The 27,958-nt window shown below is 37.1% G+C and overlaps 2 protein-coding genes across 2 annotated transcripts; both read right to left on the reverse strand.

Annotated features, from left to right (window-relative positions):
- Positions 1 to 537: 537 nt before the first annotated feature.
- LOC306880894 (transcriptional regulator Myc-B-like) lies at positions 538 to 3,180 on the reverse strand. The gene is made up of 3 exons (XM_079434700.1): positions 2,965 to 3,180; positions 2,052 to 2,697; positions 538 to 1,816 (listed from the first exon to the last, which is right to left on the reverse strand). The coding sequence occupies exons 2-3, from the start codon at positions 2,686 to 2,688 to the stop codon at positions 1,290 to 1,292; spliced, it is 1,164 nt and encodes a 387-aa protein (XP_079290826.1). The 5' UTR covers positions 2,689 to 2,697; positions 2,965 to 3,180; the 3' UTR covers positions 538 to 1,289.
- Positions 3,181 to 9,686: 6,506 nt separating this feature from the next.
- On the reverse strand, positions 9,687 to 27,696 carry LOC306881507 (progressive ankylosis protein homolog B). Its single transcript, XM_079435651.1, has 12 exons — positions 27,224 to 27,696; positions 24,741 to 24,957; positions 22,841 to 22,959; positions 18,342 to 18,425; positions 17,867 to 18,037; positions 17,527 to 17,661; positions 16,490 to 16,582; positions 15,313 to 15,408; positions 13,740 to 13,869; positions 12,558 to 12,681; positions 12,324 to 12,423; positions 9,687 to 11,112 (listed from the first exon to the last, which is right to left on the reverse strand). The coding sequence occupies exons 1-12, from the start codon at positions 27,317 to 27,319 to the stop codon at positions 10,972 to 10,974; spliced, it is 1,506 nt and encodes a 501-aa protein (XP_079291777.1). The 5' UTR covers positions 27,320 to 27,696; the 3' UTR covers positions 9,687 to 10,971.
- Positions 27,697 to 27,958: the final 262 nt, after the last annotated feature.

The following is a 27,958-nucleotide window of genomic DNA, read 5'->3' on the forward strand; positions in this document are numbered from 1 at the left end:
TTGTGATGAGAATACACCCTAGCATGTCTGATTAGGCAAACCATCAAATAACATGACAGTATTTACCTCTGGATATTTATGCTCCACGGGTATAAGTGGTTTATTTGAGGATGCCTGAAAAACTGGAGCATGTTTTAATGTTTAAGTCATGTACCATAAGAGTATTAAAAAGGTGAACAGATAAGGTTTAAGCATGTGTGCAAATGGCACACATCACATATTTAGTCTGTGATTTTGCCCTCATCCATCCAGTAGTTTATTAATCTTCTGACATCCAGTTAGCAGGACAAAAATAAGAGAAAATTAAAAGAAGTTAAAACTAGGAGGAAAAGGAGTGTGCCATCTACTGAACCCTTAAATACCCATTTTTCACAAACATGGCACTTGTCAGTTAAAATGAGATGGTTTTCTTATGAGATTCCCTGTTCCGGTATGGTCTTCAAAACTGCTCCACTGAAGGGTAGGAGACATTTGTTTGTGCAGCAGGTGCATCGGAGCTCTTCTTAGAAAGTTAAATGCCAATTACTCTCATTAGGTACTCTCAGAATTAGACGCTCAGCTTTATTTTCTTGTAGAACATGCAGTTAACTAAAACAAAGCCCACTGTAAACTTTGCTTACTCAAATCTGTGTAACCAAGATTATATACAGTCAGTGACAACAAAATCAATGTGTATATGTGGGATTCAGCATAAGTAGCTTTATGTAAGGCACTGGCTTTGATGCTTGTGAATAGAGAAAGTTATTCTGACAAGCATTAGTCATCGTAAAGTTACAAACAGATGATTTCATTGTCAAGGTAAGTTATGTAAAACAGAGAGTCTTACATAGACTGAAAATATGCCAAATCCATTAAACATCAAATGTGTGTATGACTGTATCTTCTTAATGGATTACCTAATTGAAGGCTTTGAAGTCATCATGAAATGGGCAAAAGTAACAAGTCCACAATACAGGATTAGCCAAAAACACAGTTTTATAGAGAAATGCATTTGACGATTCAGAAATCAACAGCATCTTGAATACATATGTGCAATATGTACAAAACTTACAAAAACAAAACATTAAGTTAAGGCCAACAGTAAATGGAACCGCAGACCATTTCATTACTAAAAAATAAAATTAAATACAAATAAACTTAAACCTCCATTATGTTCAAATTGAGGCAGTGTAATTGTATAAATCAATGTCAGATTGCTCACTACTACACCCTTGAGAGTTGTATTGACTTGACATAAGCATACAAGAATGCTTAAAACAAGTTCCGTCCATAAATTAAGTCCAAGCAACCTAAGAGCTGCTTAACTGCTCAAGTCTCCGTTTCAAATGTTCACATTTCCTCCTTAAGTGCTCCTTAAGTGAGATGAGTTTTTGTTCATCTTCTTGCATGGTCGCTATGCACTCCGTCGCCTTCTTGAGGATCACCACTTTGGCAGCTTTCTCGTTGTTGGCCACTTCAGGGATCACGTCTCTCAGCGCGAAGAAACTGAGTTTGAGCTCGTTCCGCCGCTGCCGCTCGAGCACGTTATGAGTCCTGCGTTTGTCGTTATCCTCACAGTCCGACGTCCTGGGACTCGCGCATTTACGGTTGTGGTTCATTTGTTTAAACACCCGGATGTGACTCTCGAATTTAATCCGCTTGACAGCAGGTTGCTCGCTCCGCGTGGATGGCTGCGCGGCGTAATTGTGTTGGTGAATATTAACGTGACACCGCTTGAGGACGACGGGGCTTTGATGCGTAGAGTTTGCGTCAGGCTTTCTCACGTACTTTCTCTTTTCCACCGTAACAACATCGATTTCCTCCTCCTCTTCGTCATCTGTTTGGGGTAAAAAGCAAACAAAATGTCAGTTTACCGCTCTGCTTGTTCATACTAGACAACTTTGCGTGGAATAACGTGCATATTTACGCGATCCAGTAATAACGCTTTAACCACCACACCTTCTTACATTGTTAAAGAGAAAACCCAATAAGCAGCAATAATTACAGTTTATAAATCGAAACCCATCTAAAAGTGTAAGCTGACCAGTCAAACGCGCACATTTAGTACTCACCGGAATCGCTGTCACTGCTGCTGCTGCTCCCACTGTTTGGAGGAGTATCCAGAGGCAGTGTTGTGGAAGATGGCTGTTTACACGGCTTTGAGCTGTCAGTCAGCGGGAAAGGAAACACTACAGATGGGTCAATGCACTGTGAGGCAGGGGTGCTCATGTCCTGAAGGTAACTGGTGTTAGGGCTGGACCGACAGCCGTCCACAGAGTCGCTCCTGGACTCTTTCCTCGCCGCCTGGAGCGACGCTAATCTCTCCGACACCACCTTCTCCAGTTTAGCCGCGGCGGAGAAACCACTCCACATACAGTCCTGGATGATAATAGACTTCAGAAAAGACTGGGAGTAGTCCGCGTCGCAAATAAAACTGTGGTTGACCACGTCGTCCCCGAGAAACTCCGACACCATTTCCAGCTGGTCGGCTGTGGAGGGGAAGGGGTCTGACAGCGAGGGACGCCGGCTCGGGGAGAGCGGCGGTGTGGGGAGCAGTTCAAATTTCTTCCATATATCCTCACTGGGCGCCGGTGGCTGTCCGTGCTGGTGGTTATAGAAATCCTCCTCGTTGTCGAAATAGAAATAGGGCTGGTAGTCGTCGTAGTCGTAATCGTAATTTTTACTCGCCATACTTGAATTCAGCGGCATGGTGTATGCCTGTGAAGAATACACTATGGTTAAAAACTCGCCCCTTTAAATGTTGCACAACTAGTGATTCATCTCAAGCCTAAACTTCAGTGCAGTACAGTTGTCTTACAAACACAGTACTGAAGGTGTTACGTATTAAGTAATACAGAACACTTATCGTGTAAACTTAAAATATTTAAGAATATAGTTTTGATTTTATGGTCCAAAAGACCAAGAGTTCTATAAAAGATAAAAAACGTCCAAAATGAGAATAAATCATAATCCAGAAAGACTTACCGTAGCTGTAGTAAAACTGAATGAAAACAGACAATATGGTCAGATGTCAGTGTGAAGTATCAGGTGAAAGTAAGTCCAAAGTGGGAGTGGGTCGCTCTACCTCCGCACTTCTGCGACTGCAGCACCGAAGCGGATGCTCGTCATTTACTGCAAGATTTCGAACAGCTGCTCCCGCGAGTTTTAATACTACGGATTGTTATTCACCTCCCTTACTCTAGATATTCATGCGCCGTTCCCGCCAAATGCGCAGGGCGTAGAAAGAAGAACACAACACAAACGTGCTAGTTTCTTGTTAGTTGTTCTATTAACACATAACTGAATGACAATGTATACAGAAATTAAAAAAGATCCTTAAGATGTGACCTTATTTAATGAAAACGAGTTAGCTGTGGTACTACTTGTCATCGCGGCGTTGTTCGGGGCGGAGCTTTGATGAAAACAGGTTTTGCATGAGGATAATTCAGAGAATCTACTGAGTGTAGTAGTCTACATCAGAGCACAACACCTCTTACTGACACAGTTTACTTGTTCCTCTCACTGCTGTTTGTGCTGGGTGTCAGAAGGGGTGATTTTATATCACAAAAATGTAACTGTTTCATAATATAATTCCACAGACATCCTAATTATCCAAAATAATTATTCCTGATAATTACATTAAGCACTCTGACGATTATTTTTGAGAATGAGAATTATTTATTGTACTGTTTATTGTTAATTAATGCAGTTACTGTCCTTATTTGCATTACAGTAATGCTGTGATCTACTAGTAGCCTAGGCTATGTTGTAATCGTCATCATTATAATAAAATAAATCAAAATTAGAGTCAGTTTTATTACTGATTATCACAATAAGTCTGATATAGGCCTATGTTTGATCTTGACCTGATGGATGAAGGAGCAAACATTCTCGATTCTCTCAGAAGTGGTTAGTGCTTCCCTCTGGTGGCTATCTGTAATAACTTAAGTCTTCAGTATCACATGATCCTTCACAAATCATTCCAATATGCTGATTTGGTGCTCGGGAAACATTTCTTTTTATTTTCAAACAGTTGTACTGCTTCTTTGTAAAAAGCTGCATTTACGGATTCTTTTTTTAGGATTCTCCAGTGGCCGGCAAGCTCAAACAGACCAAAAAAAAAGTTCTAAGTCCTCTAAAGCCATATTGATAGTTTTTTGTTTTTGTTATTCACAGAAAACTCTTGCTTGACAGTTGTGGTTACCATTCACTTTTATTCACTCACTTTATGCTATAAATATTTTTGTGTGTGTTCCACAGATCATAGAGCTTTAAAAAAAAAAAATGTGTGAGTGAGGATATTCTATGTGTGGACCTGATACTTTTGAAGACATGCTTAACATGGCATAGTGACATGTGATGTATGGCTTAGCACAGATTCATCAGACCCTCTCGCACTATCCTTCTGAGAACCAACAGGTCTGCTTTACTACCAGACATTCAACTCGACCCGTCTTCCCTTAATTTGCAGAATGCCAAGTCAAGTCAAGTCAAGTCTGCTTTATTGTCAATTCTTCCACATGTACAGCACATACATACAGAGAATTGAAATTGCGTTACCCTCAGACCCTTGGTGTAAACAGTTAACATTAAACACGTTCAAATACAGATAATACGGTTTAAACATATGTACATACAACTCTATAGCTATAGACAAGGGCCCATTATTTAGTCATGAGAGAGGATCCTGGGTGTGAGGGAAGCGGGGAGGGGAGGGCTTTCACATTGGGGTTACTATTAAAGGTTTTTGACTTAGAGCCAAGTGTGCGCAAGGGAAAGCCTGACCCTATGGGAATGCACTGTACCATAGCGTTGGACCACCTGCACTTTATCTTGGGTGGAGGCCAAGCGTTTCTTTTTAATCACAGCTCATCACATTCACACATCAGATTTTTGTCAATGTCTGCCAGGTAACACGTTAAAATATATCTCAAAAGGTAATACGTACAGTAGGGGAATAGGCTGATTAAGGGAAATAGAATAAACTGGAACACTGAATCAAGTTGAATCAAACACCAAAGTTGATTCAGGCAAACATGAAAAGTCAGTCATTGTTTACTCGCCCTCATGTCATTTTAAACCAACAGACATATAATTTTTCTGTAAAACACAAAATAATATATTTTGTAGAATATTTTAACTTTTATGACCATACAATGAAAGTCAATGGGATCCAAAATAACACTGGACCCTTTTGACTTTCATTATATCAACAAAAACACTTCAAAATTTCTTCTTTCATGTTTCACAGAAAGAAAGTCATATAATTTTGGAATGACATAAGGATTAGTAAATTATGACAATATTTTCATTTTTGAGTGAAATATCTCTTTAATGCTTTTGGTATTATGAAATTATAATTAACAATGATTGTATTATTATTATTATAACAGCAAAAAATCGAAGAAACCTATTAAAATGTTAATTAATAAATAATGTTTGATCAAGTTTCCTAATGTTAAATTATCATTATATGTATATATTAAATGCTGAAAAATTGTTAGTGTAATTAATGAATTAATTACTGTTAACGAATTTAACATGATCGTAAGATGCCAGAAGAAACATTCCCAGTCTTATGGGGTTTTAATCAAGATATTGCCTGATCACTCAGAAGTGAATGTTTACCTGTGTACAGGGGCGGACTGGCCATCTGGCAGACCGGGCATTTTCCCGCTGGGCCGACATACTTTTTGGGCCGGGCCTATACATCTTCTCATACACACACACACACACACACACACACACACTTTGGTGTACTGTAACGATGTAATACTTCGTTACAGAAGGGGGAGAGCGGGGTATGTTGTCACACTTTTCACACTGTCTAACATTTACTGAGCACCATACATCACAATGGTATAAATGTCATACCAAATGAAAGAAGGAAGTCTTGGGCACATATGTTGTATTCATCACATTTTCATATCTTATCTCATTACGGAGTTGTAGACTGTTGAATAGAGAATGTGCACTTGTGACAATTTGCCCCATCGGCGGGTAAGTTGTCACACTAGATGATCTAAAAATAAGAACACAATTACTTAATTGTAAATATAGATTTTAATTTTTAAATTGAAACCAGAACTGGAAATATAAACAATCATGCCTAGAGAATTTGGAAAAACAATTATTTCAATCCAAACAATACACATTTCAGTCAAAACACATTAAGTGGCAAGACCACTTTACTTTGAACTTTAAACTCAAATGTTCTCTGGCTTGCACATACAGTGGTGTGAAAAAGTGTTGGCCCCCGTCCTGATTTTTTTTTTCATGTTTGTCACACTTTAATGTTTCAGATCATCAAACTAATTTAAATATTAATCAAAGATAACACAAGTAAACACAACATGCAGTTTTTGAATGAAGGGAAAACAAAATCCAAACCCACATGGCCCTGTGTGAAAAAGTGATTGCCCCCTAAACCTAATAACTGGTTGGGCCACCCTTAGCAGCAACAACTGCAATCAAGCGTTTGCGATAACTTGCGATGAGTCTGTTACAGCGCTGTGGAGGAATTTTGGCCCACTCATCTTGGCTGAATTGTTGTAATTCAGCCACATTGGAGGGTTTTCGAGCATGAACTGCCTTTTTAAGGTCATGCCACAGCATCTCAATAGGATTCAGGTCAGGACTTTGACTAGGCCACTCCAAAGTCTTTTGTTTTTCTGCAGCCATTCAGAGGTGGATTTGCTGGTGTGTTTTGGATCATTGTCCTGCTGCAGAACCTAAGTTCGCTTCAGCTTGAGGTCACGAACAGATGGCCGGACATTGTCCTTCAGGATTTTTTGGTAGACAGCTGAATTCATGCTTCCATTTATCACAGCAAGTCTTCCAGGTCCTGAAGCAGCAAAACAGCCCCAGACCATCACACTATTGTTTTCATGTTTTAAATTATTTGAAATATCAGTATTCGATGTTTTATGTTAAAAACACAACAATAGGCCCATTCATGCATCTGTAACTGCAGTTTAAATGCATCCATGTCCCCTGTGAGATACATTAAACTGTGTAAATAAATACATCTAAATGCTATTTCAGATGCAGAAATGTTTTCTTATGTTGGAATGAAAGACACAAAGTACCGGATGAAGTACTTCTTATTCTTACCCAAAAATACAAAATGGAAGAAAGAGTTCAAACTGAACACAATCTTGCTACTAAAGCTGTATGAATATTTATATATATATTTATTTGCTTCTTTTCCATTTTGCATTTACTTGTACTTTTACTTTCAATACTGAAGTACGTTTAAGATTTTTAAAAATACTTTTCGTACTCAAGTACAATATCATACACTTTCAGACTTTTACTCAAGTAATATTCAAAACGAAGACTTCAACTTCTACCAAAGTCATTTTTTGGTAAGATACCTGTACTTTTACTTGAGTATGGCTTTTGGGTACTTTATACACCACTGCACTATACACTACACTACACTACACACACACACAGCCTTCTTATGCTTTTATAGGTTCATCCAAGGAGTTAACAAATTTGACTAAGTAAGTCTACAGTTTATTTAATGCTATACTATGGGAAACAGTGATCATCTGATCAACAATTTATCATATCTCTTCCCTTTCTCCCTCAAACACACAGGCACATACACAGGATGTCATAACTATATAGGCCTATAGTTTTAGGATTCATCAGTGTGGATTATAGTTTTATTATATTAATAAATTACACTTTTTAGAAGTTTTTAATGTGTCAACTCTCACTCTTTCCTACCTATTATTATATGGCTTTAGTGCTTTTATGGAATAGGAGCTGGTATACATATTCAAGAGCATGCAAAGATGGGTAGTATTTTGATCGTATGTAGTGGGCCGGTCTGGGCCAAAATGCCAGGGCCTTTTTTTTGTCCCAGAGCAGCCCTGCCTGTGTGCACTGCCCTCTGATCACGCGCAGAGAACATGCGTGCTCAATCAGCTGTTAATGTCCAGGGTCTCTGTGTTCTCAAAACTGTGGGTTCAGATGTCATGACAGTGTCAAAGTTGCACGATAGGGGGCGTCATTTCACCGCTATGAAATCAATGCATTCGCTCTCATTTAAATCACATTGAGGTAGATTTGATCTACTTTAGTTTCCTGTTAGTCAGACTTAGTGTGACATCTAGAGCATAATTTTCCGTTTTCTGTGTTGCAGACTACTCACCAACTGCAGTAAAAGTGACAAACGGACCTATTTTAATACAACCCCAAATCAGAAAAATTTGGGACGGTATGTTAAATTAAAATCAAACTGAAAACAGTACTTTGTTAAATTATCTTTGACCTGTGTTACATTGAAAACAATACAACAGCACATTATTTAATGTGTTCCTCATGAATTTTGTTTTTTTTCAAAATAAACATATTCCAATTTTGGTTCTTGCAACACATTTCAAAAAAAGTTGGAACAGTAAAGCATTTACCACTTTGTAATGTTGCCATTCCTTTTCACAACACTTAAAAGACGTTTAGGGACTGAAGACACCAAGTGATGAAGTGTTTCAGGAGTAATTTTGTCCCATTCTTCCTGCAAACAAGTCTTAAGGTGGGCAACAGTACGGGGTCTTCGTTGTCGCATTTTGCGCTTCAAAATGCGCCACACATTCTCTATTGGAGACAGGTCGGGACTGCAGGCAGGCCAGTCAAGTACCCGTACCCGCTTCCTCCGCAGCCAGGACTTTGTAATGCATGCAGAATGTGGTTTTGCATTGTCTTGTTGAAATATGCATGGGCGTCCCTGGAAAAGATGTCGTCTTGAAGGCAGCATATTGTGCTCCAAAATCTCTATGTACTTTTTAGCATTAATGGTGCCATTGCAGAAGTGAAGGTTACCTTTGCCAAGGGCACTGACACAACCCCATACCATGACAGACCCTGGCTTTTGGACTTGTTGCTGGTAACAGTCTGGATGATCCTCTTCTTTGGTCCGGATCACACGGTGTCCATTTCTCCCAAAAAATTACTGAAATACTGATTCATCTGACCACAGTACACATTTCCACTGTGTGATGGTCCATCCCAGATGCCTGCAAGCCCAGAGAAGTCGACGGCGCTTCTGGACACTGTTAACATAGAGCTTCCTTTTGGCACAGTACAGTTTTAACTGGCATTTGTGGATGTAACTACGTATTGTGGTACTTGACAAAGGTTTGCCAAAGTAGTCCGGAGCCCATGTGGTGATATCGCTTATAGATGAATGACGATTCTTGTTGCAGTGTCGCCTGAGGGATCGGAGATCACGGTTGTTCAGCTTAGGCTTGCGCCCTTGTCCTTTACGCACTGAAATTCCTCCAGATTCCTTGAATCCTTTAATTATGTTATGCACTGTTGAAGGTGAAATATCCAAATCTCTTCCTATCTTTCTTTGAGGAACATTGTTTTTAAACATTTCAATAATTTTCTCACGTATTTGTTGGCAAACTGGCGATCCTCGGCCCATCTTTGCTCCTAAAGGACTAGAACTTTCTTGGATTCTGCTTTTGTACCAAATCATACTTACCTGTTGACATCACCTGTTTCAAATCGCATCATTTAAACAATTTATCTGATTACTAGCCCTAAATTGCTCCTGTCCGAACCTTTTTTGGAATGTGTTTCAGGTCTGAATGGCAGGAAAGGATGTATATTTACAAATGAAATGAAGTTGACCAGACAAAACATGAAATATTTTGTGTTCATATTGTCTGCAATGAAATACAAGTCAAAGTAAATTTAGAAATCACTACTTTCTTTTTTTATTTGAGTTTTTCATACTGTCCCAACTTTTTCTGATTTGGGGTTGTAGTAGACAGAACACAAGAACTTCACCACAGACCACTTTAAACCACATTTTCACTGTTTAATGAGAGGACTGAAGACTTCTGAAACTGTAATAAATGTTTCTATCATGACTTTGCATTGTCCAGGATATCTCAAATACAGAACAAGCTCAGCCAGACTATAATCTAAACGAAACAAACACCGACTTAAAACATCCTTGGAAGCTGTGTGTATCTTTGTCCTATGGAGAAACTTGAAAAACAGCTCAATAGGGAGGGATCAATATTCAGACTTTATATTACTTTAATATTTTCCATCACGAACATCCTGAGATACAAAATGAATGCCCAAAATAAATTAAGATAAAACAAAAAAAATACTTCAAGAGACGTGTGAAAACACAGTCTAATTCTTTCTTTTCCAACAATATACAGAGTTCACAACATCACCCATACAAAATGTATTATATTTTATACACCTACAACATATGGTATGTATATTTAAAAAAATAGGTCCTCTAGATGACCCATAAACTTCAAACATTAGTCACTCTGAAACTTGTTTTCTAAGATGTCCATCAAATTCATTCTCAATTCCAATAAAAATCTGTAATATAGATATTTATATCCTCTGTTGACATTTCTTGTAATGATAAAAACCACAAAAAAAAACCCTTGAAACTGTGCAGTAACACAGGTCACCGCCTCTGGACCTCAAAAATCTTATCAAGTCTGTCCTTTCTGTCAAATATTAGAAGTAAAAAAGAAGAGGAAGAAACTACATTCCAAGCGGATGATGTAACTGCATTTAGTGTAGTCTTTCCTTTGAAGATTCAAAACGTGTAGGACGGCAGCACATTAAAGATCAGCATACAGAAAAAAATAGCAATTAATGCACAACATTGCTTTGGTACAGATCAATATCTTCACTGTCCTGCATCAGAATATAAAATCTCCCGACGGCAGCAGGAAGACGCATGTACGCATTTGTATGTCAGCGTGTGTACTGTAACATAGATATGCTGCAGCAGACGACTGTAGTCTTGACGACTGATATCTAAATCTCCCTCTGTGTTTATTTGAACTGTGTGCACACTGAAAAGGTGAGCTGGGCTCTCGCTTCGGCAGGAGGGAAAAGCAGCAGCAGGGGACAGTAAGCAATAAAAACATTGCCCGAGAAAGCAAGAAGGCCCTGATTCCCACAACGCATCCTGCTCAGCCTAGAATCCACTCCTCAGTCTTCCTCCAGCTCTTCCTCATCCTCTTCTCTCAACTCCACGATGTCGTCCATGCGACCCCCAGCCCTGACCTCGTTCATGGGGGCAGAGTCCTCCCCATCGATGGTCATGTCTTCATCGGAGTCTTTCTTTTTCTTCTGTGGGCAGAAAGAAAAATGCTAATCATCTTTCCCCAATGCACAGGGCTTCATTTATGAAACACAGACCAAACTATTTAAATCATTCATAAAAGTCATTATTACATAATTTGTCATACTGAAGTGTGATAGTTTTTCAATGAAATGTGTGGTGGAGTTTGTAAAATTATAATTTAATTTAAAAATCAAAAGTGGGGCGTGTTGTCACACTATATGGAGTTGTGAAATCATATAATTTAATGGGATTTCAGTTCAAATTCATGAAAAAAATAAAATGTAAAGTGTAACGTACACTGCTGTTTAAAAGTTTACAAATATATACCTGTATATATTTTTATTTTTTGATGATTTTAAAAATAATAAAAACTGCATTTATATATGATCAAAAATATAGTAAGATTGTGAAATATTATTTCAATTGAAAATAACTGGTTTTTATTTTAATATATTTTAAAATGCAATGTATTCAGGTGATGGCAAAATATTTATTGTTCGCATGCTGATTTGGTGCTGAACAAACATTTCTTATGATCAATGTTGAAAACTGGAAAATGTGAAAAAAAAATTCAGGATTCTTTCATGAATAGAATCTTCAAAAGAACAGCATTTCTTGAAATATCAATCTTTTGTAACATCATCAATGTCCTTATTGTCACGTATTATCAAATTAATGAATCATTGCTGAATAAAAGAATCAATTTCTTAAAAAACAAAAATCACAGTAACCCTACATTTTTGAACAGTAGTGCATTAAAACATGAAACCAGTGTTTTAACAGACAGACAGCTACACGATGTAATGAATTGCATAAAATTACAGCAATTAAAATATATGACAATCGGGGGGTGTTTTTGTCAGTGTGTTTTATTGTGTTTAAAAAAGTTTAGTTTGGAAGACTGAAATATTGAACTTTGAAACCGGCATACAAAACCACTGATAGAGAAAGTACATTTATGTCACTGGAATTTTGACTCAAGACCTTATAGTTATTAAAATAACTACCCTCACTCTCCTGTATGTGTATGTGTAAACAATATACTATTGAAATGAACATGTTTGTAGATTCATGTCTGTGGAGCAGCCACAGCATCACACTGATGTATTGTTCAAAGATGTTTGATTGAATTGTTAATGCTCTTTTGTTGTATTCACATCAAACAGAAAGCAGTTTTATCATAACAAAAAACCTACAGGCTTCTGTGTTATCGTACCTGTTTACGGTAGACGTAGCATGCTGCGATTGCAACCATAGTAGACTCCCCAAGGAAACCAGCCAGCAGGGATCCAACACCAAGTGTTGCTCCGTGTACCCTGCACAAATTGAAGCGCAGAAGGCTTTTAAATTCAGTCTAACAGATTTTATTATACAATTTGATGCACTGAAGTTTACGACTAGTGACCTATATGCTTCAACATTTGAGTACAGTCGAGCAAAACACACTTACCCCATATAAGGCAGCACTATGAGACTGGTAATGAGGACAATGATGCGGAGGACAGAGCTGGGCGCCAAGACAAAGGTCTTCTTCAGGGTCATGAGCCAACCAGTCAGGTAAGCACGAATCGTCACTGAGGATAAGAAAAGGTGCATGCAAAGCTGGTCTTAAGCAATCAGGTAAAAACATATTTTACATGCCACTCATTGCTATCAGTACAGTTATATCATTAAAGTGAAGTGCAATTAAATTGGATGGTACTTTGAGCTTCATTGTGGTTCTTTCTCTTAGTTTCTGTAGGCCTGGAGGCATAGTAACTGAAGCATGACCACTCTTGACCTTTGCCTTTTAAAAAGGCATTTTCAAAAAGCAACCGGTCCTCCTCTGACCATCTGTCCATTTGATAATGCACTGCACATCAGACCCTGAATCATGTGTTTGTCATGAGTAGCCCTCAGAGAATGTGCAGCTACAGGACTTTGCAGAACGGTCTGCGGATTTCCACAGAATTTGAACATGGGACATTCACAAAGTTCAATATACACTACTGTTCAAAGTTTGGGGTCAGTAGGATTTTTCTTAAAGAAATTGACACTTTTATTCAGCAAGGACACATTAATTTGATCAAAAGTGACAGTTGACATTTAAAATGCTACGAAAAGTTCTATTTTAAAAATGCTCAAAATTTAAAGAAAATCACAGTTTCCATTCAAATATTAAGCACAACTTTTTTAACATTAATAATAAGAAGAAATGACTCATATTAATCAGCATATTATAATGATTTCTGAAAGATTGTGTGACACTGAAGACTGGAGTAATGGATTTTGAAAATTCAGCTTTGCCAGCACAGGAATAAATTACATTTTAAAATATTAAAATAGAAAACATTTATTTTAAATGGTACAATTACTGTATTTTTACAGTACAAATAAATGCAGCCTGGGTGAACAAAAATAAAAACCAACCCCAAACTTTTTAAACAATAGTGTATGTCCAGTGTCTTACATCTTTATTAAATATTTTTGCTATTTTGATTATGCTTTCTGATTCCATTAAGAGTGTTGTAATGTTATTGGTTAAAACTGTACTTGTATATACTTTCTAATGGATGCTAAAATAAGTACACATATATCCCCCCAAAATAATGAAGAATGTTTGTTTTTATGTAAATTGACTTAAATGCAATACCTGGAATGGGAAAGAAGGAGAAAATTCGTAATGGGGCGACACACATCTCAGCAAAGGCATGATCTACTCCAATGATGTCCACCAGGATCCTCTCAGAAATGTGTGGCGCCCAGAACACCACAAAACAGAGCTGCACAGAGAAAGACACACAACCTGAATGGAGCTACCCAAACATAACATAAGGAAGTAAAGGAGATCTCAAATTAGGACAATGTCAAAGTAAAGTAAAATAAAATCCATCATAGTAAAATATAATGCAGTTAACAAGAAACAGGGTAAACAAAAAATAGGCTATTCTGGTTATGTCTGTGAAATGGCACTTTAGTTTTTCTGGTTGTCTAGTGGAATATAAAATCATAGTATACATTTACATTTAGTCATTTAGCAGACGCTTTTATTCAAAGCGATTTACAAAAGAGAGCAATGGAAGCAATCAAAATCAACAAAAGAGCAATGATATGCAAGTGCTATGACAAGACTCAGTTAGCCTAACGCAGTACACGTAGCAAGGTTTTTTTAAAATTATATAATAAATAAAAAGAAAACAGATATAAAAGAATAGAGCAAGCTAGTGTTATACATGTATACATGTTGATTTTAGATTCAGATCACATGTAAGCAAGCATATTATACTTACCCTGTTCACTGGAATAGGAAGTGTGTGCACAGATACGCAAGACCAGACATGTTGGCACAAAAACTAAACACTTGCTGCAACCTCTTAACATCAATAACACAAACCAACCATCAATGATACATAATTTACAATCAGGTCCTAAGGGTGTCCAGCTTTTACAAAGCAAAGCGTTAACACCGAATCTCGATGCCTTTGAGTGATTAATTAAAAAGCAAAGAAACCACATTATTCGTCCATAGCAGTGCATTCATGCAACATTTCATTGAAGAGGAGAACATCTGGGCAAAACTATATAGTGTTTACGTAAGAGATTAAACAGAAGTCTTGTTATACGAGTGACACAGACTCATACAATCATGATTCTTCCTCCATATCTCTGAGAGAGAGGTGAAATTATGGCATAAAAATGATAGCTGTAGTGTAATACCACGAAGGCTTTAATCTAGGTCAGGAAGGGAAGGTCTGACCCTGTTACCGAGGCAGAGCGCATCAATTAATCATTTAGCCTGACTCTAAAAGCACTCACAATAACAAGACACACTATCCTAATGCGCTCTTTATGGCTTTACAACTATGCGTTTAGTAGCGGAATAAAAGCTTATGGATTTTTCTTTATTGCATTTTAAATTTCAAATGGAAAAACATAAAAAAACATTTTATTATAAGGTAACATAATGTGTAAAGAAAAAGCTAGTATGGGTTTAAATACTGTACATGTATTTAAAGGAAGAAGTTGTAAATGGGAATGAAGCAACAGCACTCATACTACCCATATTCATAATGAATGGAACATATGTTTAATTAAGATTGAAAGATTGAAACCAAAAGTACTACACACACCTTTGAACCCATTGAACTTCAGTAACCACTGTTACCAAATTATGAAAAGTGTTATTGAAGCCAGATGGAGACAGATGAGAATGTGGATGAACTTACTGTTATAGATAGAGCCAAACAAACAAAAGTGAAGCGCCTGATGTGGGATTTTGTCACAACTGTACCACTGTTGGCCAACTTGTTGCTTGGGTTATTCTGGAAGATAAGAACAAACACAAACAGCAGATGTCAAGAAAGCAGTTCATTTGATAAGTTCTGAGCATTTAGAATCTGCATATCATCAAAAAATGTTTTTAAAGAAAGCAATGTTCTTATTCAGCAAGGGTGCATTAAATTGTTCAAAAGTGACAGTAAAAACATTTATGTTACAAAAAAATCTATTTTAAATCAATGTTGATCATCAAAGAATGAAGCACAACTGTTTTCAAAATTGATAATAATAAGAAATCTGCATATTACAATTAATTTCTGAGGATCATGTGTGACACTGAAGACTGGAGTGATGAGGGCTTAAAATTCAACTTTACCATCACATGAATAAATGACATTTTAAAACTTAAAACATTTTAAATAGAAACAAAGTTATTTTAAATAATAATAATAACATTTCACTATGTTACAGGTTTTTACTATATTCTTGATCAAATAAATGCAGCCTTGATGAGTATAAGACACTTCTTTCTAAAGCATTAAAAATATATTACAGACCTCAAACTTTTGAACGGTAATATAGATCATCTTCATCCATAAAATGACTAACTACAGCTGGCCAGACACCTGCGGCCAGAGAATGTCCCCTCACTTCCTGAGGACTTCCTAATTGTGGATCCTGCTGATCCTTTTTCTCAGGCTAAACAACCATAAATAACAGCACACTACTGTTTGCCTTTTTTAATTACAGTCTCTGGGACTCTAGCTGCAGCTCTGTCTCCATGAACCCACTCTATTTACCCCCAAAATAATTGCTTTGTCATGAAGTAAAAGAAGATAATAGACATTGCAGTATTAGCACACAGAAAAGGTGGAAGATATAAACTAATTTTGTCATCCCTTCAGGGTATGAGACAAAATTAGACAGTGTGGTATAAATAAAAAGCAAATAAACCACACTGACTCCTTTTCCTGATCTTTTAGGCAAGAAACTGGGAGGAGAAGATGGAAAGCTGTCATTTTAACTTAAGTATATATGCGGAGGATGATTAGTATTAAGGATTCAGAGAACTGTATGATTAAGGATTAAAAAAGTGTTACTTTAAGGTAAAACAACAACATTTACCTTGTCAAATGCAGGGTAAACAGCTCTGAGTTCAGTGAGCCATCCATATGGCATATGACCCACTGGATATGTTGCTGTGAGAACTGCGACAGCCTGGAAAACAATGGTGAGATGATGGTAACATTAAACACCCACAATTTCATCTGTTTATAATGAATGTTTCTATTGTAGCAGAGCTGAGTGACGTAAAATATTTCTGACATCTAGGCACCAAACAACTAAACTGACAATAAAGCTTGTTTTGTCATTACAGTTTTTGTATAAACCTAGTTTAAAAGTATATTTGAGGGGGGAAAAGTACAACAATTAGCCTTCAGTGGTAAAGTTGGCCCATAAAGTCACAGGATGCCAATGAGATGCAATTATGCCACTTTAACAACTATTATGAAATGAGTTTTATTCAGTGTTATTTCAGCTTTATTTATATCCTACTATAGTATTTATCATTATTTTGAATTATCTTTTATTTTTGTTTTCATTTATACTGTATCTTAGAATATTTGTTTTTATTTTATTTCTTTTCATTTGTATTTTTTATTTATTTATTTATTTATATTTCTAATTAGCTTGAATTATTTTACTTTTTTTCACAAGTTTTTCATCTTTATCAGATTTTTTTTTTTTTTCAGCAATTTTAACAGTTTTAGTTTACAATAACAACTGTTTTTATACACTGGAAGCATAATTAAATATAGACACTATACATGCATTTTCCATTTCTGTAGTCCCAACTAAAATCATAATTGTCACAATTTTTATTAAAGTGCTGCTCTGTCTATACCTGATGACACTGCTTCACTTAAAATAAAAATAGATGTCAACATAGAAGAAATAAAAGAAAATGTTCCCCCATCCATCTCAGTATATCTTCGTAGCAAGAAAAGCTGAATTTCACTGTGAATGTATTGCTAAATTTAAGTATTAGCTGAATATTCATACATATGCTGTATCTAAATGACTGAAAATAATGAAAGTGGCTATAATGTGACATCTAAATACTGTAAAAGTATGTATGTTCTTGCCATGGGACACACTACCTCTGTGGCAGCTGTGCTTCCTTTCAGATCCCGTGACACAAACAGGTTGACGATGGGTCTGCTAATCCGCTGCGTAGCCAGGATGAGAGCCAACGGCCACCAAAAGCTTAGCATCTTTTTAATAGTGGCATCACCCTATTACACAGAACGAGTGTCAGAATACAGCACAGTTTTACGATTCTCACAGGTTTGATGAGGCAGAGTAAGGAGAAATTAATATAGAAAACCAATAAACTGACAAGTGTAGCTGTGATACTGAACTGAGCAGGTCAATAATGAAGGATTTGCATAGTGAAATACCACTTAGTTGAACAGGTGTAAAGAGAGTCAATGGACATACCCCAACCTCAGGCCCACTGGATTCTGGGATGTTGTCATGAACTTTCCTGTAGTAACCCAAACCAACAATAGTGAAGCGTACCAAGGCGCCCATATACAGAGAGATGATTGGGATCAACAAGGGCTCCACACACTCCAGGTGACTGTGGAGCAAAATAGAGACAAACACAATCTAGAGAGAGAGGGAGAGAGGCACAACAATGTAACCGGATTACAATGACAGTGATAAATATAGCCGTTCTTGTGGCACATACAGACTCTATTATTAATTCAAACCCAAATACATCATTAATAAAAACAAATTACACCGTGAATATGATAAGCACAGACAAATAACCCATTATCTTCGCCTTCAATTATCTTTTATACACAACCGTATTCACATTCTCATAAACATACCAATACAGAAAAAAAGAGTGTAAGAAGACATCATAAATCAAGCAATGAAATGCTGACTTGGTGAATCAAACACATACCTGTGCAACAACATCAGAAATAGACGCACATCCCACCAGGAAACTGCGCTTGTGCTTCAGAAGGATTCCAGCATGAGTCCAGGCCTGAAACCACAGATAAAAGCTAACTGTCACACTAACTTACACAATACAATATGCTAATCCCCTTAATGGATAGAGAGAGATAGAACAGGGACCCCATTACATATTATATTAAATTCTGGGTGTATTTTAGTCCTATTGCACCATTTGCTATATTTGATACTATATTGATGGTAACCTTTCAAAGCCATTAAAGCATTATTCATGAGTTTTGTATTACAGTACACATTACTGTTCAAACGTCTTGGTTTGCATTAATTTGATCAAAAAAATCGTAACAACAGCAATATTGTGAAAAATATGTTTAAAATCTAATTTATTCCTGTGATTGAAAAGCTGAATCTTCAGCAGCAATTACTCCCGTGGGTTCACACTGTCAGTGTCACATGATCCTTCAGAAATCATTTTAACATGTTGCTCATCTGTTGCTAGTTCTAAACAAGTTTAATATTTTTTAGGATTCTTAGGAAATTTTGCACAACTTTAGCTTCTTAATTTTAGTTTTGTTAATACTATATGCTTCTTTAGTGTAAATTTAAATTTGCTTACAAAAAAATATATATATATATTCAAGCAATAATTCAAGAAGTGCAATCTGGACGATTGGGGCGGGGCGACACGTGTAGCTCCGCCCACCCCAAATTCCATTTGGTTATAACACAGCAAATCATATTGGTGTAGACCCGAGCATGTGCATTCCTTTGTGTACAATTTTGTATTTCATTTGGCCATATTACAGAAATATTATGTGCTAACTCTAGAATCATAGGCCTATCTTAATTATTATCTATTTAGTAACCATGGTAATTTTTAGTCAGATGAAGTCATTTTTTACAAATAAACTCTTGATGACAGCACCTCTGGGTTCTTCAGGCTGAATAGCGCTTCATTCATTTTTCCTTGAGGATCGGCAGGCTGCGGATCAGCACTAAATTGGGATTTCATACGCAAATGACGATAATCTACTGTATTTTAGAAATGGTCAAACACGAACATAAGCGGCTGATTTTATGTTTTAAAGCACAACCGTTTTTTGTTGTTGTTTAAAGAGTTACGTTGCTCAATGCGTTAAACTTATAGGTTATAAAGTGCTAATAAAATGTTTTCATGGCAAGCTCAATGTTTCCTTGTTTATATCTTAATAAAATATTTGAGCCTATATTGATTCTCTTACAGTTTTGAAAGGTTCCTATATTATAGTAAAGTGTCCGTGAGATCAGATATTAAAAATCCAATTATTTCTGTATCCACACCCTCATTGTGTGTGCGTGTTCTAATCTGTGTATGGGATGAATTCAGTTATTAACACTCGATCATTGTAGCCATATAGACCTGCATAACTATCGAATATTAAATCACTCAGAGCTGTAAATCTGTGCAATAGGTACGTGAGCACTTTTAAAGAGTAAAAGAGACCTTCTCTGTGATTAATATATTTTTTTTAAATTTAAGACTATAATAACAAAAAAAATCTAAAATCAGTAGGCCTAATATAGTAGAGTGATTCCTGGTTCTTTTTAAAGGATTAAGCCAAAACACCAGTAATTAATTTGTGCATATACAAACCTGATTCCAAAAACGTTGGGACACTGTACAAATTACGAATAAAAAAGGAATGCAATAATTTACAAATCTCATAAGCTTATATTTTATTCACAATAGAATATAGATAACATATCAAATGTTGAAAGTGAGACATTTTGAAATGTCATGCCAAATATTGGCTCATTTTGGATTTCATGAGAGATACACATTCCAAAAAAGTTGGGACAGGTAGCAATAAGAGGCCGGAAAAGTTAAATGTACATATAAGGAACAGCTGGAGGACCAATTTGCAACTTATTAGGCCAATTGGCAACATGATTGGGTATAAAAAGAGCCTCTCAGAGTGGCAGTGTCTCTCAGAAGTCAAGATGGCAAGAGGATCACCAATGCTGCGGCGAAAAATAGTGGAGCAATATCAGAAAGGAGTTTCTCAGAGAAAAATTGCAAAGAGTTTGAAGTTATCATCATCTACAGTACATAATATCATCCAAAGATTCAGAGAATCTGGAACAATCTCTGTGCGTAAGGGTCAAGGCCAGAAAACCATACTGGATGCCCGTGATCTTCGGGCCCTTAGACGGTACTGCATCACATACAGGAATGCTACTGTAATGGAAATCACAACATGGGCTCAGGAATACTTCCAGAAAACATTGTCGGTGAACACAATCCACCGTGCCATTCGCCGTTGCCGGCTAAAACTCTATAGGTCAAAAAAGAAGCAATATCTAAACATGATCCAGAAGCGCAGGCATTTTCTCTGGGCCAAGGCTTATTTCAAATGGACTGTGGCAAAGTGGAAAACTGTTCTGTGGTCAGACGAATCAAAATTTGAAGTTCTTTTTGGAAAATTGGGACGCCATGTCATCCGGACTAAAGAGGACAAGCACAACCCAAGTTGTTATCAGCGCTCAGTTCAGAAGCCTGCATCTCTGATGGTATGGGGTTGCATGAGTGCGTGTGGCATGGGCAGCTTACACATCTGGAAAGGCACCATCAATGCTGAAAGGTATATCCAAGTTCTAGAACAAAATATGCTCCCATCCAGACGTTGTCTCTTTCAGGGAAGACCTTGCATTTTCCAACATGACAATGCCAGACCACATACTGCATCAATTACAACATCATGGCTGCGTAGAAGGAGGATCCGGGTACTGAAATGGCCAGCCTGCAGTCCAGATCTTTCACCCATAGAAAACATTTGGCGCATCATAAAGAGGAAGATGCGACAAAGAAGACCTAAGACAGTTGAGCAACTAGAAGCCTGTATTAGACAAGAATGGGACAACATTCCTATTCCTAAACTTGAGCAACTTGTCTCCTCAGTCCCCAGACGTTTGCAGACTGTTATAAAAAGAAGAGGGGATGCCACACAGTGGTAAACATGGCCTTGTCCCAACTTTTTTTAGATGTGTTGATGCCATGAAATTTAAAATAAACTTATTTTTCCCTTAAAATTATACATTTTCTCAGTTTAAACATTTGATGTCATCTATGTTGTATTCTAAATAAAATATTGAAATTTGAAACTTCCACATCATTGCATTCTGTTTTTATTCACAATTTGTACAGTGTCCCAACTTTTTTGGAATCGGGTTTGTAGACTATATATAAAAGTATCAATAAAAACGTAGCAGAGAAAATAGATGAACATTTATTGCTTAAATACGCACTAAAGCACATTAATAATATTTGCTGTAGGTCAGCTTTAATAACAGCTGTTTTAGTAAACAAAAACATTTAAAATAGGCCTATATGCAAAAAAAAATTATTATCCACACATAAAACCCCCAGTTCACGCTGATGGGCTATTTGGTATTATTGTCTTATTCGTCACTGCAGTTGTTCTTTAAAATAAAACCATTTGCGGGTTTGTCCTTTGTCTTACTGAACTACAGTGAATTATCATCATAAGTTTTTGCTTATCCACCGATCCTAAAATAAAGAATATAGGCTACATATAAATATACATTATACAAAACAGCTAAATCTCAAACAGTGGATCATTTTTATCAACATCGCCCAGCTAAAATTGCTCAATGTTAAAGTATGTCTGCTTCGTGTACTGTGAAGAGTGCAATAATATCTGACTTCATTTAACGTGCTATAGCATAGGTAGGACTATATCATTGCCACGAATTAAGAATTTCTTCCCCAGACTTAATTCGTGAGCCGCTCATATTACACAGCTCTGTTCTGCCCTAAGTACTTGGAGATGCCTTCACCAAGCATTTGATAGGAACTTAATCTAACTAATTCATCATAAGTTTAAAAAAAACACATTTGCTAATTGATTCTATCTAAAATCGCTGTTGTTAGCACTTAATATTTCTGTAGTACAGCCAAACAGCGTAGATCATTCATAAAAACGTATATAAAAGAATGCTCATGCTCAAACGTCAACACCAATAAGCTCTGCTGTTTTATAAACCAATGAAATTGGGGGTGGGCGGAGCGACACATGTCACCCCACCTTAATGTGTCGCCCCGCCCCATCGTCCAGGGTGCAATCTGGGGCTACTCCAATAATTGGCAACCCCCCTGCAGTGCCACATTTCATCTTCTAGGGGTCATGGACCCCCTGTTAACTGGGTCCGCTCTCTCGAGACTTAACACTTTAAACAAAACACTGCTGTGGCTTAACCTTCATTGACAGGCACGGGATGTTCGCGTGGGCTGTTATTCATCCAAAGGAGCTTGATGGGTTTCCAGATCTGAATAGGCTCTGATGCCTAGCCTTACCACGCACACTTACACACACATACTCTCTGCCATCTGTGCCAGGCAGGCGAGCCAGATCTGATGGTCAGAGCAAGAGCACATTATGACATTACAGCTAAATATCCAGGGTTGAGACGTCACGATAAACTCACCATGGCGTCAAGTAAAGGAAAAGCAGCCAGATAGAGAAACGCCTTCCGGGTCTTACTCCCCACAGACTCATCCACATGGTGCAGTTTGTTAATGATGTAATAGCCCAGATTTGTGTAGGCTAAACAAGGAAAAGTAAGAACAAGATTTATATGTAGTACAGTCAGTAATATAATAAAACATAATATTCAACATGATGGCTTTGCTGCCAAAACTGGCAAAAAACATGCATGGACAGAGAAATATAATATAATATAACATAACATGATGGCTTTGCTGTTAAAGCTAGAACAAATGAAATGCAAGGCTACAAAAGTTCTAATATAATACAATAAAAGATGTAATGTACTGTAATAAAATTAAATATATTTCTAGGACAGGTTTCAGCATTCCCACAACCCTACATAGAACATAGAGAATGGATGGATAATAAATATAATAATATAATATAACATGATGGCTTTGCTGTTAAAACTAGAACAAATAAAATGCAAGGATATGAAAGTTATAATATATAAGAAAATATATAATATAATATAATATAATATAATATGTGACCCTGAACAAAAAAAAACAGTCATAAGTGTACATTTTTCGAAATTTAGATTTTTACTTAATCTGAAAGCTGAATAAATAAGCTTTCCATTGTTGTATGGTTCGTTAGGATCAGACAATATTTGGCTGAGATACAACTATTTGAAAATCTGGAATCTGAGGGTGTAAAAAAATCTAAATATTGAGAAAATAGTCTTTAAAGGTGTCCAAATGAAGTTCTTAGCAATGCATATTACTGATCAAAAATTAAGTTTTGATATATTTACGGTAGGAAATTCACTAAATATCTTCATGGAACATGATCTTTATTTAATATCCTAATGATTTCTGGCATAAAAGAAAAATCAATAATTTTGACCATATTTACCCCAGCAACTTAAGACTGGTTTTGTGCCCCAGGGTCACATATAATATAATATAATATAATATAATATAATATAATATAATATAATACAGAAGTTCTCGTGTCTCTTATTTCTCCTGTGTTTTTCCCTTTTCTCAGGAATGTGTGCAGTGACGTGATCCACAGATGGATGACACAGCTCTCCCAAACTCTGTGACTGCACAAACGACCATAATATGTCTGAGACCACACTCCAGATGATGAAGAGTGTCCATGTTATGCTAACACACCGTAACTTCTACATTTAAAAGCACATCGTTACGTATGGTGGACAGGTGGTGGCTTAGTAGTTAAAAATTCATGCTTTCTTCCAAGAAGGTCCTGGTTTGTATCCTATTTCCCTCGGGGTTACATTCTTTCTCCACTCTACTCATAGCAGTAACTGCCATATGGGCACTGCTGAGCGGCTGGAAAGGCTGTGATTTCTTGCTTCATACGTAAATGGCTATTTGTGTAAATGCAAATGTATTTGAGCTAGAGAAACTGACATATTCAAGGTAAATATCCTAATTATTGGATCATATGGTATAAATACACCATTTCATGATGACTAAACCATTTTTAACCACATCCCACGAACTTAAGTATTTGTATTTTGTAATTTGGTAAATATGGGTGGCAGAACTTATTTCCTGCTGAGTAGGAGTGCAGTATTTAGCAAAATTAGTTTAATGACAATATAATCATAGAGGGTGAATTATCATTATATTGTCATTAAACCAGAGAATGGATACATCTGCTGAGATGAGTGGGGTTTGAGTAATTCAGACCACTTGAGCTAAAAGGAGGTCCTTCTCCAGTCATAACATTGCTTATTAAGTCTACCACAATGACACGTTTGTTTGGAAAAGTGCAAAACAAAGCGGTGCTCCCTGTACATTTAGTACAAACTAGTCATGCAAGACCAGAGGCAGTGTGAGGAAATAATAAACTGGCAGACTGACCAATAAGAGTGTGGAAAATGATAGCCACGGTTCCTGCGGCGACCATACAGAGGACTGCCTTGGTTCTGTCCCGTTTGCTGTTGACAAACACCAGCCCTACATTCTTGAAATCGCTCATTGGGCCAGTGAAGAACTTCATGAGGGAGTAGGCCAGACCATAGCTGGCCAGCATTTCTACCGCATCCTCTTTAACTGCCGCAATACCCCTGTTTAAAGCCTGTAGAGGAAGAGAGAAATGATAAAACATTTAGCATTGTACAAGATGGGTTAGTAGAGTACTAATTGGCACTAATGGTACTGTAAAAAGACCCCCCCCCCACCTCACCAAAAACGCTTTCTCATTGAATCTACACAAATCTCATAGGTGACCTATTTTGATCTCAAAAAGGTGAGTTTTCACCAAAGGGTGAGGAGTTTGCATCTATGGGAAGACTTGTTATAAAATTACATTCATTCATAGATCTTTCTTGAGAGAAATACCTGTAAACTGTGATCAGAAACAAGAGCCATTCTAATCTTGAATCATGTGGAGCTACAGTAACTACAAATCATCTCAATGATGATAAACTGTTTTACAAACTATTTTACAGCTTTATTGTCACATGCCAGAATATATTCCCATCAACACATGAGAAGGTGATATGGCAATGTGTCAGATGTCAAACCTGTTGGAAAATGCTGAGATGTACATAAGTTCTACTTGCTCTACAGCTGTGGGTGTTATTGCACTACTGAATAACCTTTTCTGCCCTGTCCTTGACTCTAACGTGGTGGCACCATTCTGTAATACTTGTTTCAGAGGAATAATGCGTACGTTTAAATCTTAAGATTCCATTTGGGTGATACAGCAGTAGATAGTCAGTTACAGAATTCAAAGGAAGCAGCAAGACCTGTACAATAACAGATAAAGTCAAAATGATGTGTGAATATAGGGTTCTTCTCCTTATCTGCTGCCTTCTTCTGACTCTGACTCTTTGTCTGCCACTTCATCTCCAACGCCTAAGAACAATGAGCAGTGAGATAATGATTGTCTGTTACTGACAGGCTCTTAGGGTTCCTGCTCACATTTCTTCTGTCTGCAATTAATGATTATGAAAAATTAATTTGTATCTAGCAAAAATCGAATGGCAATGTTTTATTCCAGTTCTCTAAAAATCAAATGAATTCTTCACTGTAGTGAGTTGTATCCATCAAATTCATTCCAATTTCGACATATCGAATATAATTTTATCTAAAATAATAATAATAATTTGTCACTTTAAGAACTGAGGGATTTTGTCAGCAAATTTAATTTCCTCAACAACTCTCTCTCTCTCTCTCTATATATATATATATTAAAGATAAACAGATATTGCATTTTATGGACAATACCAATACAGATATTTTGGTAACACTTTAGTATAGGAACCAATTCTCACTATTACCTAGTTGCTTATTACCATGTCTATTAATAAGCTGTTTATTAGTACTTTTAAAGCACACATTCTACATGACCATATTTTACATCCCTAATCCTACCCAATACCTAAACTTGACAACTACCTTACTAACTATTAATAAACAGCAAATTAGTAGTTTATTGAGGCAAACATCTTAGTTAATGGTTTGTTAATAGCGAGAATTGGACCTTAAAATAAAGTGTGACCGATATTTTTTTATGTCCAAGTTTTTACCAAACAATATTTAAAACCAATTTGAAAGTTTTGTGTTTGCTTTTGACACAAAAATAACCTTTTATTATACCACAAAAAATAAAACCATATGAATATTTGGATTATTATTATGTAATTGAGTTACACTAGTTTCCTGCTGGAGAATAAATTACTTTATTTTAAAACTTTTTAATGATCCCAAACAATACATTATTATATAATGGTATTCATTTAATTGTACACCTAATATCGAAGAAGAACCGATAACCGATTTAACTGAAAAACATGGTCAAACAGATTACTAGTCTTTCTCAATGTTAATTTTCAATAAATCACAATTATTTGAGTTTAACATGAAAATAAATATTTGTCTTTGTAGCCAATCCATTTTAGACATGCAATGACTGTTATACAAACTACTGGAAGTGCACAACATTCGTTAATGGTTGACAAAAACAAGGCCAGTTCCCGCAGAGGTGACAACAAAATCACCCCATCCAAAAGTGCACATTCATCTCAGTCAGATTGCTTTTGCATTGTTCAGTGTGACACATGTTATTGGATGCGCTGTATAGCCAGCTGTTGACGAACACAATATGTTGTTTGGGATGAAGCCTTGTTTACCAAGAGCCGCCGTTTCACCGATTCCTTAAAAAATAAATCCACACTGTCGCCCTAACCTATAAATTACGTGGACAACAGACCTCTTATAGTAAGGTGCACGGATGGATGGATGAGGGATGCCATTGCTGCAGTGTCCAGCTCCAAGGATACACAACCAATCTTACGCCATAAAGCTCTGTATTTAACACACAATTCATTCACACTTGCCTGTTCGCCGAGGTCGATGGCTATGTTGGTTATGGCCAGCGGCACCAAGAATCGGATGAGAGGCCAGTAGTGCGTGAGCGCCGGGAATTTCACCATGATCGCCGGGAGGAGAGCGGCAGCACCGCCAACATCAGCTGCTCGAGTCTGGAAGGATGCGAGGCCGGTCACAGCTCGTCGAGTTCTGAGTGTTTTCTAGCAGAAATCCGCCGAGATCAGACCCGTCCCTGTCCTCCTACACAACAACGGCATCATAAACAATGATCTGGTGCATGGGAAAATAGGAGGGTCGCCAGAAATTTCTGCTGACGGCTTCTCCATTGTTCACCCATCAGTGGAGAGGAAAATAAATACATATAATCGGCCGCGGCGATTAAGTGCGCCACAGGTATAAAGCCGCTATTCTGCTGTAGATGGCCACTCGGACAACTGTACTTAAATCATCATCCTTCCTTAACAACACGTGGGGGACGGTCGGCGCACAAAAGCCCCTCCTCTTCTAAACGTCAGCTGCTGCGTGCCGAAAAACTCAGAAACACACTGCCGAACAACACACAGATGTTTAAAACAGAGTTGATTCTCAGAGAAGAGCTTGCTAGAGAGGGATGAGCACGGCTCAGGGGGATGAAATGGCCCTCTTCGTCCTTATATCTTACCTGTGTGTAGGCCTACACGTTCAAACTGACTGTCAATTAAAGCGCCTGTTCACCCAAAAATGACAATCATACAGGGTTTTAG

The sequence above is a fragment of the Barbus barbus genome (genome assembly GCF_936440315.1).
Source record: "Barbus barbus genome assembly, chromosome: 15".
In the NCBI taxonomy this organism is placed as follows: Eukaryota; Metazoa; Chordata; class Actinopteri; order Cypriniformes; family Cyprinidae; genus Barbus; species Barbus barbus.